Source organism: Anser brachyrhynchus, assembly GCF_964034855.1.
Source record: "Anser brachyrhynchus genome assembly, chromosome: 5".
Classification (NCBI taxonomy): Eukaryota; Metazoa; Chordata; class Aves; order Anseriformes; family Anatidae; genus Anser; species Anser brachyrhynchus.
Window position 1 is genome coordinate 43,505,357 of NC_137699.1, and position 16,549 is coordinate 43,521,905.

Here is a 16,549-nt window from a genome sequence, read left to right on the forward strand (position 1 = left end):
CAATATCATTAAAAATATTGAGTTAATAAATACATATTCTTGACAGACGCATTTAGGAACCATCAATTAGGCTTGGCATTCATTAGGTGGGGAGAAGTCCAATCAGATTTCACTGACTCAACAAAGCCTCCTATAAATTCTGGGCTGTTTGTTCTGACATTTGATAAATTATTCTTCATAATCCACTGTCTGCTGCGATAAATCTAATCTTTCAGTTTTTGCTGTCTTAATAATTCTTGGAGCAACACTGTGACATTTTGTTTTCATAGAGGGGATAGAGAGGCTGGAGCAATAGGAATAAAATGTCGTTTGCTGTCTGAGAAGTAGCTTGCTGTACTCCAAGGTAACATTTTCTCATACCTAGAACTATGGTCTTGCAGTCTCGCAGAGATCAGTGATTCCATGGTGCTATGGACAGTTACCTGTATGTTCTTGAAAAGGTGACCAGTCCACAGTGAGGTTCACATCCCTTGGATCTACATCCAGGGAAGGTGTTTTGAGAGCAATATAGTCCTTGTGTCAATAAAGAGAATTCCAAAAGTTCTGGGAGCCATAAGTCTTAGAAATGTTACATCAGGCTTACAGCTGAGTAACTCTCCAGCTATTCTGCCACATGAATTAGAAGGGACACTATCCTAGGCAGTGTTAAGATGGCAGCTACAGCCCCCAGAGCTTCCCTGGGAAACCTGCTCTGTTCCCAGAGTGGTATGTGTGGTTCTGTCTTCCAGCAAACTCACAGATCCTATTATCACAGTGCTCAATGATGTTTCATCTGGGAGGCTATGAGACAGCACGATCCTTGTGTAAATCTGAGAAGGTTCTTGCAGACTGGGCTCACTTATCTTAGCAAGTTGCCATCTGTGGAGCCATGATCAAGAGGGGAATGTTCAGTGTCATCTCTATCAGGAATGGAAAAAACAGATGAATCAATTCACCTCGTCAAAGGAAATCCAGCTTGGAGAATCATAGCACAAGGAGATGTGCAAAATTTGCCTACCGTAAGCCCTCTCTTGCTGTCATCTTCCTCCACGGACCGCTCTCCCAACTGTATGATCCCCTTTGTCTTGAAATGATTTATAGCCACTCCGCCATGTGCATCTTCCTGTGCTGCTGCCTGGCATCCAAATGCTAGGAGGCTGAAAGCTGCTCCCAGCCATCAAAACCCAATCCTATTTGTTAAAGGAGCCCTGTTGTATCATCACCTCTGAGGTAAGAAGTTCAAGTTAATCGTGTATCACCTAGTCACCCCTTCAGAAATAGCAGGACTTCTCATAGATTGCTATCTCCAAATATAAAATGCAGGGCTCAGGAGCAATTACAACATGCTGTGATCATAAGAGGACATCTGCTGTGAAATTGTGGAGGTTTTGAATGTTTCAGTTTGCATTGATTTTTGGGGATAAGAGAATAGCATCATCACCCTCGGGTCCCGGTCTGTCGATGGATTTGAGTGGATTTGATTGGGGAAGCTGTGGAGCACAGGGAAGTATCTACAGATGGCCTCTGGCTGAGATGGTTTCAGCTTCTGCTGCATTTTCTCCAGATGTGCTAGGCTCTGGCACAGTCCCCTGATATGGGCATATTTATGCTTAATACTGGCATATTTACAGTACTTTTGGTTCCAACAGCAACTTTATTATCTGAATGTTGCATGACAGGCATTTCATGAAGCTGCAGTGTTATCAGAGCTAGAGCTTACCCTGGAGAGGGAGCCACCTCCAGCTGTTGTTCCCCCGCACCCTTTGCGCTCCTAGGAACTGCACAGTATGTCAGTAACTTTCCAGGCTGTCAAACAGCAGCTGAGCCCCAGGCTAGCAGCAGGTGAAACACCTCCTTCGTTTTCCATCCTGCTGTCTTCGAGACTGGTCAGTCTGGTGGGAAGAGCTTCTGAAGAACATAACGATGGAGGTACTCGTACCAAGAGATGAAGCCACTGCTCTGTCTCTAAGCATCGCCAGTGCTGGCTAAGAGTCTGAGGCTGTAAAAACATGGCAGGCATACAATTAAACTTTACGTGGTATGATCTCCCAGCTTCCTAATCTGATGGTTAGAGATTTCCTGGGCAAGGGACTGTATCTTGGTGTTTAATAATTTGTGCTGGATTTTCTACCGACCTGGACTTCTGGAATACTTCTGGAATTCATAACACCCTTAGCAATGAGTTCCATGGCTTACTTAAACAGTAGGGGGAAAAAATACTTATTTTTGCTGGTTTTAATCCTGCTGTCAGCTTATCTTGTGTGTTAACTGACAATTTGCTGCTCCTGAGTTTTTCTACAAAGCAAATGAACATTCCCAATCCTGTTCTCCATGACTGAAGTGATTTTATAGAGCCCTGTGACATTCCCTCCCCATTGTCTCTCTTTCCACACTAAACAGTCCTTTAAAATCCTTGAAAAAAATAAGTTGTTGAAGGCAGTTTTGAAATGCTTTGGTGAAGGACTCTCCTAGGGAAGTGCTGGGCATTTGAAAGTCTCCTGTACGGTGCTGTCACCCACCTGTACTGTACTGGCTCAGTACAAAAACACGCTGGACTCTGCTGGAAACCTCCTCGGTAGGATCCTTAAGTGCAAAAGATTTTTATTTAGATTTATTCTGTCTACACCACCTACAGGAGTTTGGAGCAGCATGCTGGAAGGGTTCAGCCTGCCAGCTGAACAGGGCTGGGCACTGAGGCACCTCCAATAAGAGAATCACAGAATCATTAATGCTGGAAAAGACCTCCAAGATCATCCGGTCCAACCATCCCCCTACCACTACTATCACCCACTAAACCATGTCCCAAAGTACCACATCCAACCTTTTCTTAAACACCTCCATGGGCAACCTGTTCCAATGATTAGAAAGTCTCAGCTTTTAGTTAAAAATAAAAAAGGGCATTAGTGATCCTGCATCTCACTGCATCCTGAATTTGTCCCGAGCAGACAGCTGACACGTGACAGCCATCTGCTGATACGTAGTGTTGGGCCAGGAAGAGGCTCCATGACGTAGGCTTCTGCTCCCGGGTAAGTTGTTAGCAGCCTTTCTGGGGAGTGAAGGAAACACACCTCTCTGTGGAGTGGGCAGGTTGAAACCAAGCTGTAATATTAGATCATTTGCTACAGCACATGGATATAAAAAGGTTGGGATTAAGAGGCAATATATTTCAAAAGAAATTAGCTAGCAGGACATGCACATTTAACGTTTATGGTTTGAAGATTAAGACACCGAGCTGTAACTCAGGATATCTGGGTTAAATCCCAGCTCTGCCAGAGACTTCTCAGAACATGCTGGGCAGGTCCTGTAAGGCAATGCTTTCAGAAAGGACTTAGGAGCTTAAATCCAATTGACTTCCAGTAACTTCCTAAGTGTTTAAGGATGGGATTCACAAAAAATTCTGAGGCATCCTGGTGCTCAGCATTGCAGCATCAGCTAGCGTGTGCCACAAAACTTGGGCAGAGCCGTGTTCGCGTTGGGAAGGCACTTCAGTACACAAGGAGGCCTGTAGGTGACAACCTGGGACACCTGGAGTCTGTGAGCTTGTATAGGGCCCTCAGTGGCTCTGCACCTCCTATAATGGCACTCTGGGCCTAATGACAGTCTCTAGGTGCAACCTCAGCACAAATACATACTAATAAGTGTCTAAGTAGATAGATCCTGCAAGAGCTTTTATATCGGCTCCCTAAGGTATGAATACTAATACCAACAATCATGAAAAGATTTTGCATATTTTAAATTAAACAAGCTTCGTTCTTTAGAATTAAACAGTCAGGGCTGTGTTTCCAACCAGTAAAGTACAATGACACGTTCATTTGCTGGTTGAGCACGTGCCCGCTGGGCAGCTGGATGTACAGCAAGCTAATGAGGGAAACCACTGTGCGCAGGGGCGCTGCTCACCTCTGCAGCTGTAAACCTGCAGCTGGCTGTCCCGCTCATTTCAAAGAGCAACCCTAAAGTTCTTTCTCTCTCTTTTAAACCTTTATTAAACCTGTCTGGAAACTCTGCTTGTTTAATCTCCTGCCAGGATTGCAGATGGTAACAGCCAATTTGATAAGGCCCTTTGAGACCAGCTGTGGCCTGAAAGAAGCTTGAGAGTTCCTCAAGTACCGTGTCAGGTGGGCTCCAAGGCCGTCCCAGACCTTTGCTTGCTAATTATCCACCCTGGAAATGATGGATAGAGTTTTTGTTAAGGGTCCTTATTAACTGGGTACTTGTGAACATCAAGAGCCTGCAGCCTGCTCCAGCAAGTCCCTCACCTGCATGAAATGGGTGCAGCGCCGTCCCTAGGGAAGGAGCCCCATGCCCTGGCAAGCAGTGTGGGAGCCTGGCTCACCCCCTTTCTGCTTCCATGTCATGCAGCCTCTTACTCGCTTTTGCCTCTTTGGGACATGCAGCCTGCTTCAGAGGCGCTAGCTGCCTCTAGTGTGCTGCAAAAGGACAATTTCATAATGAATGAGGGCAATTTGCTAAGTGGGGTCCTGGAGCCCAGCCGTAATTGTGCTGCTGCTTTATCTCAGCCTCACACCTGCTCGTGTAATGGCCTGGCTGTGATCTACTCCCTCCCCCATATGCACGCTCTACCCTTCTGCTCCTGGAGGAGCCATCAATTCTCTGACCCTGGTGCAGTCCTTCCCCTTGCTGCTCTGGCCTGGAGCCCGCGGGGGCGCACAGATTTCCCCTTGAGCTGCAGCAGGGCCACTGGGCTGGCTCTAATGGACGTGACTGCTAACCTGGCTTTCCTCTTCTTAATAACAGGATTTTAAATGAAATCCTTCTGCCCAAAAAATTCCTCAAGACAGCTTTCTTCAAATGGTATTCTTGAGAAAACTTAGTCGCATAATAATATTGTATATATTATTCCTGCCAGAGGGAATAAGTGCAGCTTCTTTTTTCCTGCGTGCATTCAGTAGTGGTGAAAATGGTTGGATTGACAGTGTAGGCAATTAAAAGCTTTTGAAATCCAGAGCAGGTGGAATTCTATCCAATTTATATGCAGTCTTACAATAAATGTACCTTACACGGGATTCAGGCCGATGAACTCCCAGTTCTGAGCTTTAACCTCTAGAGGATGTTACCATCTTAATGACAGGTGGACTAGTGATCTTGGCTGGTATTCTGTAAAGGGTACATGCCTTTAATATGAGGATGTAGGGTAGTGGAAGAGGGAAAGAAAACCCCAGTTTGACCTTATGTAGCAAATTCTCTGGATTTTTTTCTTTCCTTAGGGATCTCATAGCCCAGCATGCTTCTCCTGGCCACCTTGAGTCTCTTCCCCTTAACAGTCTCTCTGTCTGATAGACAAACTTCATGGAAGGGTAGAAATCCCTCTGTCTTGAACACAAGTCCCCTGAGCCATCTGTTGTCCTGTAGGTGCTTCTTTATACTAGTCTGAAACAAGAATCCCTAAATGCAGTGAAGTGAGAGAGAAAAGAAAGAAAGGGATGGGGAGGAGAGAAAAACCCTTACTCTCTCGAGATGGGAATGTCAATAGGTTTGAATTATGGACCTGCTGTAATTAAAAAACACATAACTAGTTGGTTTTAAATGCAGTTGTTTTGCTTAATTGATTTCGCTGCCAGGACCAAATGGAATTAAATAAATAAATAAAGACACCTTCCTAGTGAATTATTGGAGGCAGCTGAGTCTCTGTTGGAATCTAATTGCTGCAAACGCTCCAGTTTGTTGCTACCAATAGGGTTCTGTGGAAGGGGCTGGGAGAGAAGGGGTACAGTGGTGTAGGAGGGGGCTCATTCCCTGGCAGCTGCAGGAGGGAACAGGCTGCTCCTCGTGTAGTGTTTTTCCTCCTTGTCAGCAAAAAGAATATTCGTTTAACACTTTGCATCAAGACTTTGCTTAGAAAGTCGTTATTCATATTTAATTACTAGCTCGCTGCAGCTCCCGTCTTTAATTACCTTTTAAAAAGAAGGTTATAAAAATGCACTGGCATTCTTTCTTTTTTGTTGCTGCATAAATTACAGGCTTCTCAGCTGCTCACCCGAGATCAGTCCAGCCCAAGGAGATGGTGGGGAAGGTTCCCTTTGCTGAGTCTTCTGGAAATCTTAGAGCTTGTTTGCATCTTGCTATACAGAGCAGGACAGAAACCCTTGACCAGCATTACGTGAACTAACTTTGTGCCAGAAGCAGCAACATAACCATGTTGGCACCCCCTCTGGGCTTAAATGTGCTGAGGGGCCTGGCTAGTCAGCCAGTGATATCACACTACGGTGGTGATAGCGTTCTCAGGGCGGCACTGAGGGGCTCTAGCAGCAGGCTGCGTTATGCAGGGCAGACTGGCCTTTGCACGTCTTCCTTTGCCTCACCCACATCTGTCTAGGTTTTTGCTTCCTGAACATCCCCCTGGTGAATCTACTTCCTAATCTGCAGTTTTCTTTATAGTCTAGTCCTGACTTACACGCCCAGAGCTGCTGATACTTTCCTCTCTGGCCCACAAAGCGCTTTGCTGGCCCCATCTGGTGCTTTTTCTGAGCTGAGAGTACTGATCAATTTCATTTGAGGCACGAGAAAGTCCATCACATAAAACATATTTTCAGGCCAAGTGACAGGTGTAAACTGCAATAGGTGTAAACTCCATTTTTTGAATCCAACAAGTCCATCTTCTGGTCGTGTGCTGGCTTTCATCATGTAAGATGGCTGATGTTGCTGTAATCGATGGGAGCGTGCGCTGTGATGTTTCAGGAGGGTGATGGTGGGTGGTATTAAATAGCTGCAAAAGAATGACACAAAAGGGACAGCCATAGGCCGCTGCACCCAGTAATAGCCAAGGTTGCTGACCATAATCGCTCCAACCTGTTTTCAGGATAGCATGGAGGGGTACCTCGGATGCTGCCTGGCCACTCCATGTCCTAGATGAAATGTGCTGCTGGGGCTCTGACATAAGTTTCCATAAACAGAGCATCTTCAAGGCACTTCCTTGGCGAGCTTCGCTGGGAAGCCAAGCAATGACAGGGATCAGGCAGGGGACACAGGCAGGATGAAAGGGCTGAGCCTGTCCAGCTTTGGTGCATACTGTTACTGGCCTGTGGTCAGGGCTTTACTTAGGGATAGTTTCTGGCACCCCAAGCTAATGCTTTTTTCTCTTCTCTTGACAGATAAAAGAGCTCTTCATGAGTTTTGAGGACACACCCTTGGGAGCAGCATCACTAGCCCAGGTGCACAAGGCAGTGCTGCAAGATGGGAGAACGGTGGCAGTGAAAATCCAACACCCAAAGGTCCAAGCTCAGAGCTCCAAGGATATTTTGCTCATGGAGGTAAAGTCACCCCTTGACTTTGACTTACAGAGCAGTTGCCATGCAAATGTTTGGGGTACATGTTCACCCAAAGCGTAAGCAGCTGTACCAACACCATCCTGTAGCTCTGAAACCTCCACAGAGGTAAGTGCTGTCTTACAGGAATAATACAGAAAGTTGGTGAAGATTGCTGTAAGGGCAATTGTGTGAATGGAGAGACTGAACAAGAGCTTAAGAGTGAAGGAGGGCAGAAGCAGAGACCGGTGAGCATGAATGACATCTGAATAAGTCCTTCTGAGATTTAAAAATCAGTCAGCCCCAGATGTCTCTCTACTGCCTGTGTGCCAATTAGCTGGTGGATTAAACTGGTCTCAGTTTCCCTAGCAGTCAGGTCTGTGTAACCAAGGAAAAGTGACCAGCATGTTTTTCAGTTACATTTCAGTATGGTCTCAACAGCGGCTGAGGTTGCTGTGATCGGTTCTGTTTCTTGATCAGCCCCTAAAGCTGACCTGATTCATGCTGGAAACAAAAACACTGAAATATGGAGAGGGTCACGTAACAGGGGCAGACAAACAAATGAGGGATTCAGCTAGGAAATAGTTCTTCTCCTGAATGGTGGGTATCACTCACGTTCCCAGCGCAATGCTGTAGCTTCTCCCAAACTTCTGAAGTCTAGCCCATTGAAGGGAGGAACTGGGGAAAAGCTATGGCACTGCACTGCATTGGAATAGTCAAAGATGCCAGTGGTATGGTAGGGAACAGGAAATGGAGATGGAGCTGAGGTGGAGGACAGGGGAAGGATTAGGTCTGTAAGTGATAATGCTAATGCTTTTAGCTCTCCTACTAAGCACACATACGCTGTATGTATAGCACCACTATGCAGTAATATGCACACCTATTGGCAGACATTGTGTCTATGGGACTAAAGAGAGGAAGATGAAGTTCAGGAAATCTGGTAAGTGTTCCAAGGGTACTGCTGATGCAATGACACACAGTTCTGCATCACAAGAGATCAGGAATCAAAGATCGTGACAGCACCCTGTCAGAGGAGCGCATAACTAAAGCTTTTTAGGCAGCTAAAACACCCTGCTCTGAGAATACTGGCCAGTCTGCAAAGCAGCACAGCTGGTTCAGCTAGAGCACGTCAAATTCTAGAAGAACATTTATGTTGAACTAGTAGTAACATAAATTTTGAGGTTCAATTAAGTTATTCCATTGATATGGGCTATGTCTGTTTTAGTGCTGGTTTGAGAAAAGAGAACTGTTTGAACTGGCTTTGGGTCCAGCTGTAGGTTTGGATTTGATCAGATCCTCTCCGGAACTAATGAGTTTGCTTTTGTGAGTTGTCGCATGCATAGCAATTCTCGGGGGGCTTATGGCATCTTTCAGTCCTGCTTGGGGTGGGATAGCAGACACTGAGCAGTCGAGGATGAGCAAGGTATTGAAAGACTGTAAGATCAGGGTGATAAGAGGATCGTGCATGAATGAAACAGGACCCAGGTTCACCTTGAGATGTTTGTGCTTTTAACAGGGGATATCAGGAAAAATCTCCCCTCATTCTGTGATGCTCTGATTGGTGGTTATACTGTTATTCAGACAAATAATTTTACAATGAGTCCTGCTTTTTCTGGTTTCAGACTAATCGTCCTGGGAAACTTTAAACTAAAAGTGTATTTTCTTTTGGCAATTCATCATTGTCCTTGCTTTAGAGACATTCTGTTTTGTCATACTGGAGATTTGTTGTGTGCACACAGTTATGCAAAAGTAGTTCACAACATGACACATACAGCCTTGTTTTTAAAGGGTCTCCTGTGGACTCTTGGTTTACATGCATCATCATATCCTTGTATGGAACTATGTTTGTGTAGGCTTCACTTAAGGACAGATTATGTCCCCTGAGGTTCTCGTCCTTTAAGAATCAGACAGCCATTGCAGCTAGGTAGGAGGTTAATTTAAATACTTGTGGAGATAGTCTCCTTTAGAGATTGATGGGAAGGAATCTGAATGGGAAAACCTAGATGGAAAATTCCTAAATTCACTTGAGGTTTCATAACGTCAGTGCTGACTCTTTAAAAATCAGGACAGCATCTGATAAATCCAGAGAGAGATCCCTCACTGCTCTTACATCAATACTTGTTTCAGGACAATATGTTAGACAGATGTCAGGAAAGTGACAGGCCAAATACTTTTTAAGTATGTCACTGCTGATGATCAAGTTGGCAAATTGATTCGAAAGAACATTTAAAGAAAGCGAAAAACAATGTATGAATTTTCTCACATCAAGCACCAATAAAATAATCCTGCAGCCCCTATAAAGTTTATGTACATCTTCATGAAGATCGCTGGTTACATTTCATTTGGGTGACATAAATTTGAAAGGATTTATGCCTCTAGATATAACAGTAGAAAAATCATTCAATAGTGTCTGGAACCTGGTGATTACATTTTAAAGGAACATTGAGTTTGGTACTGACATTTAGATAAGAGAAGTAGAGACAGAGGTGGAGAATAAATGTTTTTGCACAGCTGAACAGGGGCAGTGACGGTTCATGAATTTATTTTTTGTCATACATTTCAATGACAAGAGCTTTCTGTAGATGTGTTTTAATGTTCCTCCTGCAGTCCAGGAGTTTTCACCTCAGTGGTGGAGATCTAGAAAGGGAAACTGTCCAGGAACACACACTGATAAGTTGATTTTCATTTCTAGATGGGCATACAAGTAAGATAAGGACAGCAAAGTAGATTGTGCTTTAAGATTTATTCTTGTTTCATGACTCAAATAGTTAAAAAACCCAACAGATTATTTTCCTTAACATATGGTCCAAATTGTCAACTTCTGTAAATTTGTGACACTGGCAGAGAAACTTGCCCTTCATTTGAATAGAAAGTATGCTTGGCTGCTGTGCAGCCTTGTTTATGCCATCCAGGTGCATAATCTTGATTTGCTTCAGGAAGAACTGCCTGTCACTTGCCCCTTTATTAAATGTTGCTGCAAACAAACATTTCCAGAAACTTTTTGGCTGGTCTTTTCAAAGCCACGTGCAACTGAGTGCTTAATCTCCTTAAGAAGAAGAGAAAGCCAGTTGGTGGAGATATGGTACTTAGAAAACACCACCTCAGTGTTGCTGAGGATGTCTGTTGCTGACATTGAGGGGCAAATGCCTCTGTGACCTCTGACCAGAACTGCCCTTTAGAGATCTGTAGCCTACCACCTGTATCTGAACTCCACTGTCTTTTCTGAACTGCCTGGTGGGTTTTCTGTGTCACCAAAATTCTTGCTCAGAAGTGGAAGAAGTAACATAGAGGTGAGAAGCATTAGTTTTAGATATTCCTCTTTTGCATTATCTGAGGGCTGTTCAAATGAAATCAAACAGTGTCTTGTAGAGTTAGAGGAGTTAGAGACTCAGAAAAGAGTCAGTTTTGGGGTATTCCCTTGGCAAGATCTGGCCTTGTCCTCTCTTCTTCAGGGCTTTGCTCACTTATTTCTAGGTAGGGGGCAGATGGGCTCCTAGCACTGCCCTTTTGTGTCTGTTCCATCAGGTAATTTATGGATGTGCCTGTGTGGAGGGGCAAGCCAAAATCTGTGTTGCAGAATCAAGGCATAACACCATATGTTGTATTATGTTGCTGCAAGAACCCTACAAGCACTTAGGGTGCAGGAAGGTGTTTTTTTTTTTTTGGGGGGGGGGGGTGGTCTGTAAGTTACATGGAATGAATCTGTCAAAACAGCATCTGCTTTGTGTAGCTAACAGCGCAGCAGTGTGTATAGCTGTGTGGCTTTGGAGCTGGCATGCAGCTGATTGTCTGTTTCATTGTTCTCAGGTTCTCCTCTTGGTTGTGAAGCAGATCTTTCCAGATTTTGAGTTCATGTGGCTGGTGGAAGAAGCAAAGAAGAATCTACCTTTGGAGCTGGATTTTCTCAATGAAGGCAGAAATGCTGAGAAGGTTGCTCATATGCTGAGGAACTTCGACTTCCTGAAGGTGAGGGAGTACATATTCTCATGCACGTATGTGTATTAATAGTCTCACTTTATGCCTCTCATTCACCTCATTCATCGCCTGGAAAAAACTATAGATGGAGAGTGGAGTTTAGTCCCTTTGTGTTGTTCATCCTAGACTGCTCTGCTGGTATGGACAGCAAAAGCTAGAATGAGGCTGATGATGTCAAGTAGTGTTGGGTGTACTGTGGGCATGTCTCACGAGGGAGCAGGTTTTCATGAATCTTTCCTCCTGCAGAAAAGTACATTTTCACTCTGGAAGTGAGCATACACCCTTCATACACATCTACGGCTAATGCATTCGTGTTACCTTGATACACAAACTCAGCTGCTCCCATACTGCGCTCTTCCTTGGTGATACACACACCCCACATCTCCAGCCCTGCACTGGCAGAGGTCACTGACAAATGTCTCAAGTACAACCAGATAAGCACTCATCCCCATCTCTGTAGACATATGCTCCCATCTTCAAACCTGCACATGAACATCTTCTGCTGACATACATGGGGCACAAGCTTCTGCTGTGTGTATTCTGTAAGTACACAAGTACGATCAAGCCCATGTAATGCTGTGGCTGCAGTCACTGACATAACTGCATTTGCACATATATAAAGGCAGCAAAAGATGCACACTCTTTTGGATGCTCCCCTATATGCACGTTAAAATGAGGTTTTAACCTCCTGTTTGTTCAGAAGTCCCAAGCTGGAAGTGATGGATGCCTGAAATGAGGTGAGTTTTTGCTAGACTTTACAGGCCAATGCACCCATTTTCTCCTCGTTTCCTCCATGCAAGGGCTGTAATTCCTTGTCACCTGAGTGCAGGTTTGGGGCAGTCCTGTTGGAGCCCAGGGGCAGGAAGCGGCCTTTCCCTTGACACAGATAGCTGAAAGCCACCGAGGCTGCAGAAGGCCAAAGGCCAATGATTTTGCTGAGTGGGCGCTTATCAGAAGTGATGCACCTTGGTGAGCTGCAGCTCTGTTGCAGCTGTAACTAGGATACTGGGAAGTAAATCCCCATGGAGACGGCCAATCGCCTTCTTGCTGGGTTAAGGAGCTATCATGATATCAATATGTGTAACAATAACAAATGGCTTGAGATGGCTAAATAATGGATCCTCCCGTCTGACCTGCCAATTCAGAGATGTGTTCATCACCCAAAGGCAACGGAAGAATTGGGCTCCGGTATCATTAATTTTCCTAAACACGAAGGAAAGCTGAGAAGTGGATTTTGTGCTGTGAACCTGGTTGAGCTTTTAAAGCCAGAGATAAATTGTTTCCATGCACTAGCATTACAGCCAAACATCTGTGAGTAATTAAAAAAATCACTGAAGAATTCATCTGTGAGTGAGAGAGGCATTTCCAAGAGCATAGACGGTGCTTTGTAAGCCCTGTGACTTGCCCCTGTAAATCCTGAGACAAGAATGAGTGTCAACTGAAATGATCTAAGGCAGCAAGGGTATGTGAGTCTGGGAGGCACACCACGGAAGCTAGAAGGGCTAGGGGACTGTTAGTTTTGGAGTTGGTTTGTTCTCTCACTAAACTCTGCAAAGAGTGGACATCCAGATAAGCTGGGAAGGCTGCTGTATTGGGCTTATGTGGCAAGGTTGTGGTAGCAGGGGAGCTGCTGGGGTGGCCTGGCCTCTGTGAGAAGAGCCCAGAAGCTGCCCCATGATAGATAAGAGACAGTTCCAGCTGGCTCCAAAGGGACCTGCCTTTGGCCAAACCTGTGCTGATGAGTGACAGTGGCTGCACCTCTGTGAGAGCAGATCTAAGAAAGGAAAGAAGCTGCTGCACAGCAGCAGCTGGGAGAGAGGAGGGGCAAAATGTAGAGAGAACCAGCCCTGCAGTCACTAAGGTCAGTGCAGCAGGAGGGCAGGAGGTGCTCCAGGCAGGCAGCAGCAGTTCCCCTGCGGCCTGTGGAGAGGCCCCTGGTGGAGCAGGCTGTCCCCCTGCAGCCCATGGGTCCCACACGGAGCAGATCTCCACGCTGCAGCCCGTGGAGGAGCCCCCGGTGGAGCAGGTGGATGTGGCCTGGAGGAGGCTGCGGCCCATGGAGAGGCTGGAAAAGGGGGAGCCAGCCTGAGTGAAGGCTTCTCTTACGCTGCGTCACTGCCTCCCTGCGTGACACAGGGCCTCTTACTTAGACCTCACTCAGCTTGGTTTACTGCAGATTGAATGAAAAGTGCTTTGACATTTTATGCTCGTTACTGTGTCACGTTGGCAATAAGATAGTTAAGGGTCTCCCAGGGTTTCTATGACAAGCTCCTTATTTGTGACACTTGATTTTTCTCCCAGTTTGATTGCAGATGGCCTAAGTACACAGGGTTTGTCAGCTCAAATGCGTCTGTGTTCCAAGGGGCACTGCTGAGATACAATTTATGACGATGGCTTATCATTTTTAGAGCTGCATAAGTGAGCTCTGTACATAGCAAACGAGATGCAGTTCCTGTCTAAAGGAGCCAAGTGGATGATTCAGGAAGTTGCAATAGGTGCTAAACAGGCCACTTGTAGGAGCTGCAGAGCAGATAAGAAAGCTATCAAACAGTAATGGGAGAGGGAAGTGGTGAAAATTTTGTAAAGTGGGGCCCGGAGTGTTGCACAAGCATTTTTTCTGCTGCCATTGTATTGGTGTGTTGTCCTTGCACATACCGCTGCTGTCCTGGGGAAGAGGCCTGCAGTGACAATAGTTGCATTTACCTCCCTTGTGCACAGGAAAGAAACAAGGCCTCGCTTCAACCTCTTCCTTTTTCACTCCTTTCCTGGGTTGTGTGTGATATGTTCTCCTTCCTTCCCCAGCCTGTTGTTTGACCTAACCCAACTTTTCTTGTTTCAGGTCCCCAGGATATACTGGGAGCTCTCAACAAGGCGTGTCCTTCTCATGGAGTTCATGGAAGGGGGGCAGGTGAACGACAGGGCGTACATGGAGAGGAATGGCATTGATGTCAATGAGGTAGCTTCTCAGCCGTTTCTGAACTGGGCATGGTGGGCAATGCAAACCTGATGTTGGATGCAAATGCTGACAGAACGGGAAGGGGCAGAAAAGGGAGCACATACAGATATGAACAGAGCAATTAATCTGAAAAATCTCGTTTCTTGTGCTCTTGGGAAAGTATATAATCGCTTTTGGGGAACACTGTCCTGTAGGATTGCACAGCTAGAGATATCTTCAAGGAGACAGATTGCAAGTGATAACCATGCTCTTATATTAAATATACTGATGGCTTGTTCCAAGACGGCAGTTCCTGTTATCCTAAAGGAACAGCTTCAGCCTCTGATCTTTTTTTGTCCCTTGTCTTCCCCTCTCTTTTTTCTGCATTACCTTTCTCTGGGGCAAATACATGGGATGTAGCCTTTGTAACCCAATAGGTGTGTCTCCTTATAAAGGAGATGTAAATTACAGGCCTTAGGTGATCCTTGTTGCTGGAGTGCTGGAATCTCAGCCATGGTGGTTTGCATAATATTCTGCCGTGTGTTGTTTTGGTCTGCTTTCCAAAATCTCCCTCTTTCTTCTGGATGCAACTGGGTACGTTTTTCTTTGCTTCTTGGCCCTATATTGCTGTGAAGTTTTGCTGCCCTTCATTAAATAGCTGCCAGATTTCATTCCTGGAGAACCTACATTTCCCTGATGAGTGAAATAATTTGTATGTGTGGCATGATGTCAGGAGAGTGCTGGGGATTCTTTGTTGCTAAGAGATTCTTGAGGAAAAGAACGCATTACTTCCAAGAAGGTCTGAGAATATGCCTGGGGAAAGGGTTTTGAGCCATTCAACAGTGTAAAGCCACCCCTCTCAGTCCGTGAGTGCTGATTGAGGCAGTGCTCTTGCCTTTCCCCTTGTGCCCTATTGATGAGCCTCAAAGCTTCACTTGGTTGATTGGCTGCCAAAGAGGTACAGCATAAAATCAATTGTACTTAATCTGTCCATACACTTAATCCTGAAATCTGAGCGCTTCCTCCCTCTCTGCTCTTCTTCCTCTCTGCTCCCTTTCTATCTATGGCAAAATTCATGTGGCATTGGTTAAGACATACCAAAGACCTTTCAGGGAATGGGAAATGTGAGTTTGGTATGCGCCACAAGGAGAGAATGTTATGTGTATCTTCTCAGCTGCCTCCCTAAGTCAGCCTGAGGTCAGCCAAATTACAGGACTGAGGACTGAGTAACCTGCCTTTTTCTCTGCGTAGATCACCTCTTCCTCTGGTCTTACACCCAGCAGAAGCCGATGAAACATTTTCTAGTAACTTCTGCAGGCAAAAAGACAGGCACCTTGTCACGTGTTTCTCTGCTGAAATACAGGAAAGGAAGTTCAAAGGTTAAAGTAGGTTTTAAGACTCTTTCCATTCTAATTGTGATGAACAAGCCAAGGTCAATGGGCAATAGTGAATGACCTTCTCTTCCCAGCAAGATGTCTGGTCCATTTTCATTAAAGGGACTTCTTAAATGACTCACCTGTAGATAATGCAGTCTCTAGTCTTTCACATCTCCATCAGGAAGAATTTGGAACATTTGGGTCACTAGTATTTCTCCTCCCTCCCAGCAGGGCATCAGAGAGATGTTTGTCAGCTGTTCAGAGGTAGACACAGTTTTTTCTGTGTCTATTTTGTGCTGATGATCTTTCTTTGTATCTACCAAGGTAAGTGCCTCAATGATGCATCTGGTCTGCAAAGAGCACCATTGTGTGACTCATGAGAACATGATAGCTCATGTACTTTGTTATCAAGAGATTTAAAAAGTCTGGTCCATGGCAGAACACCCAGTCAGCTCCATTCACCCGGACAGAACAACTGGTCAAAAGTGAGTTGTTTCTTTGAGTGAACATGTCTTACATAAGTCCTTTTCTTCTGCTGTATGGGCAGAGGTCAAATCTAGCCCACAGCACTCAGATACAAAACTGAATATTTCTCAATATTCAGTCTTGAAACTGTCAGAAAGGCTTGTTCTGATACATTAGCAGGAGGACTCTTGAACAATGTTCAGATTTTGAGCAGGGCTTCCTCAAAGTTCTTGGGCAGCAGATCTATTCTGATAGGAGAGATTTAGGATGACAATTTAGCTCTTATTTTTGTTCATCCACCCCTTTTGAAAGGTTGTTTTGTGACATCTTGGCACAATAGGTTCCATGCAGCAAGGAAACCACATATTTTGCTGGTCTCTAAATTATGTCTAAAATGTAATTAAAAAAAAAAGTCAGCAAGGTATAAGCCTCAGAAGTTTTGGCAATCTGTCAGGTATATGATGTTACTCAGCTCAGTGGTAAGATTCGACATTTCTGCAGTTTCAGTACCTGTGCTGAGCTGTTCTTTGTCCTTTTTCTCTCTCTGCCCCCCCAAA

The 16,549-nt window shown here is 45.1% G+C and overlaps 1 protein-coding gene across 9 annotated transcripts in view; it reads left to right on the top strand.

Moving 5' to 3' along the window:
- ADCK1 (aarF domain containing kinase 1) overlaps positions 1 to 16,549 on the top strand; it is an 88,125-nt gene that overhangs the window by 56,262 nt on the left and 15,314 nt on the right. For all 9 annotated transcript variants that reach the window (XM_080592984.1, XM_080592986.1, XM_080592987.1 and 6 more), the window contains 3 exons: positions 7,089 to 7,247; positions 11,049 to 11,207; positions 14,056 to 14,172. In XM_080592984.1, coding sequence (XP_080449110.1) covers positions 7,089 to 7,247; positions 11,049 to 11,207; positions 14,056 to 14,172 — 435 coding nt within the window. The remainder of the gene's footprint in view (positions 1 to 7,088; positions 7,248 to 11,048; positions 11,208 to 14,055; positions 14,173 to 16,549) is intronic.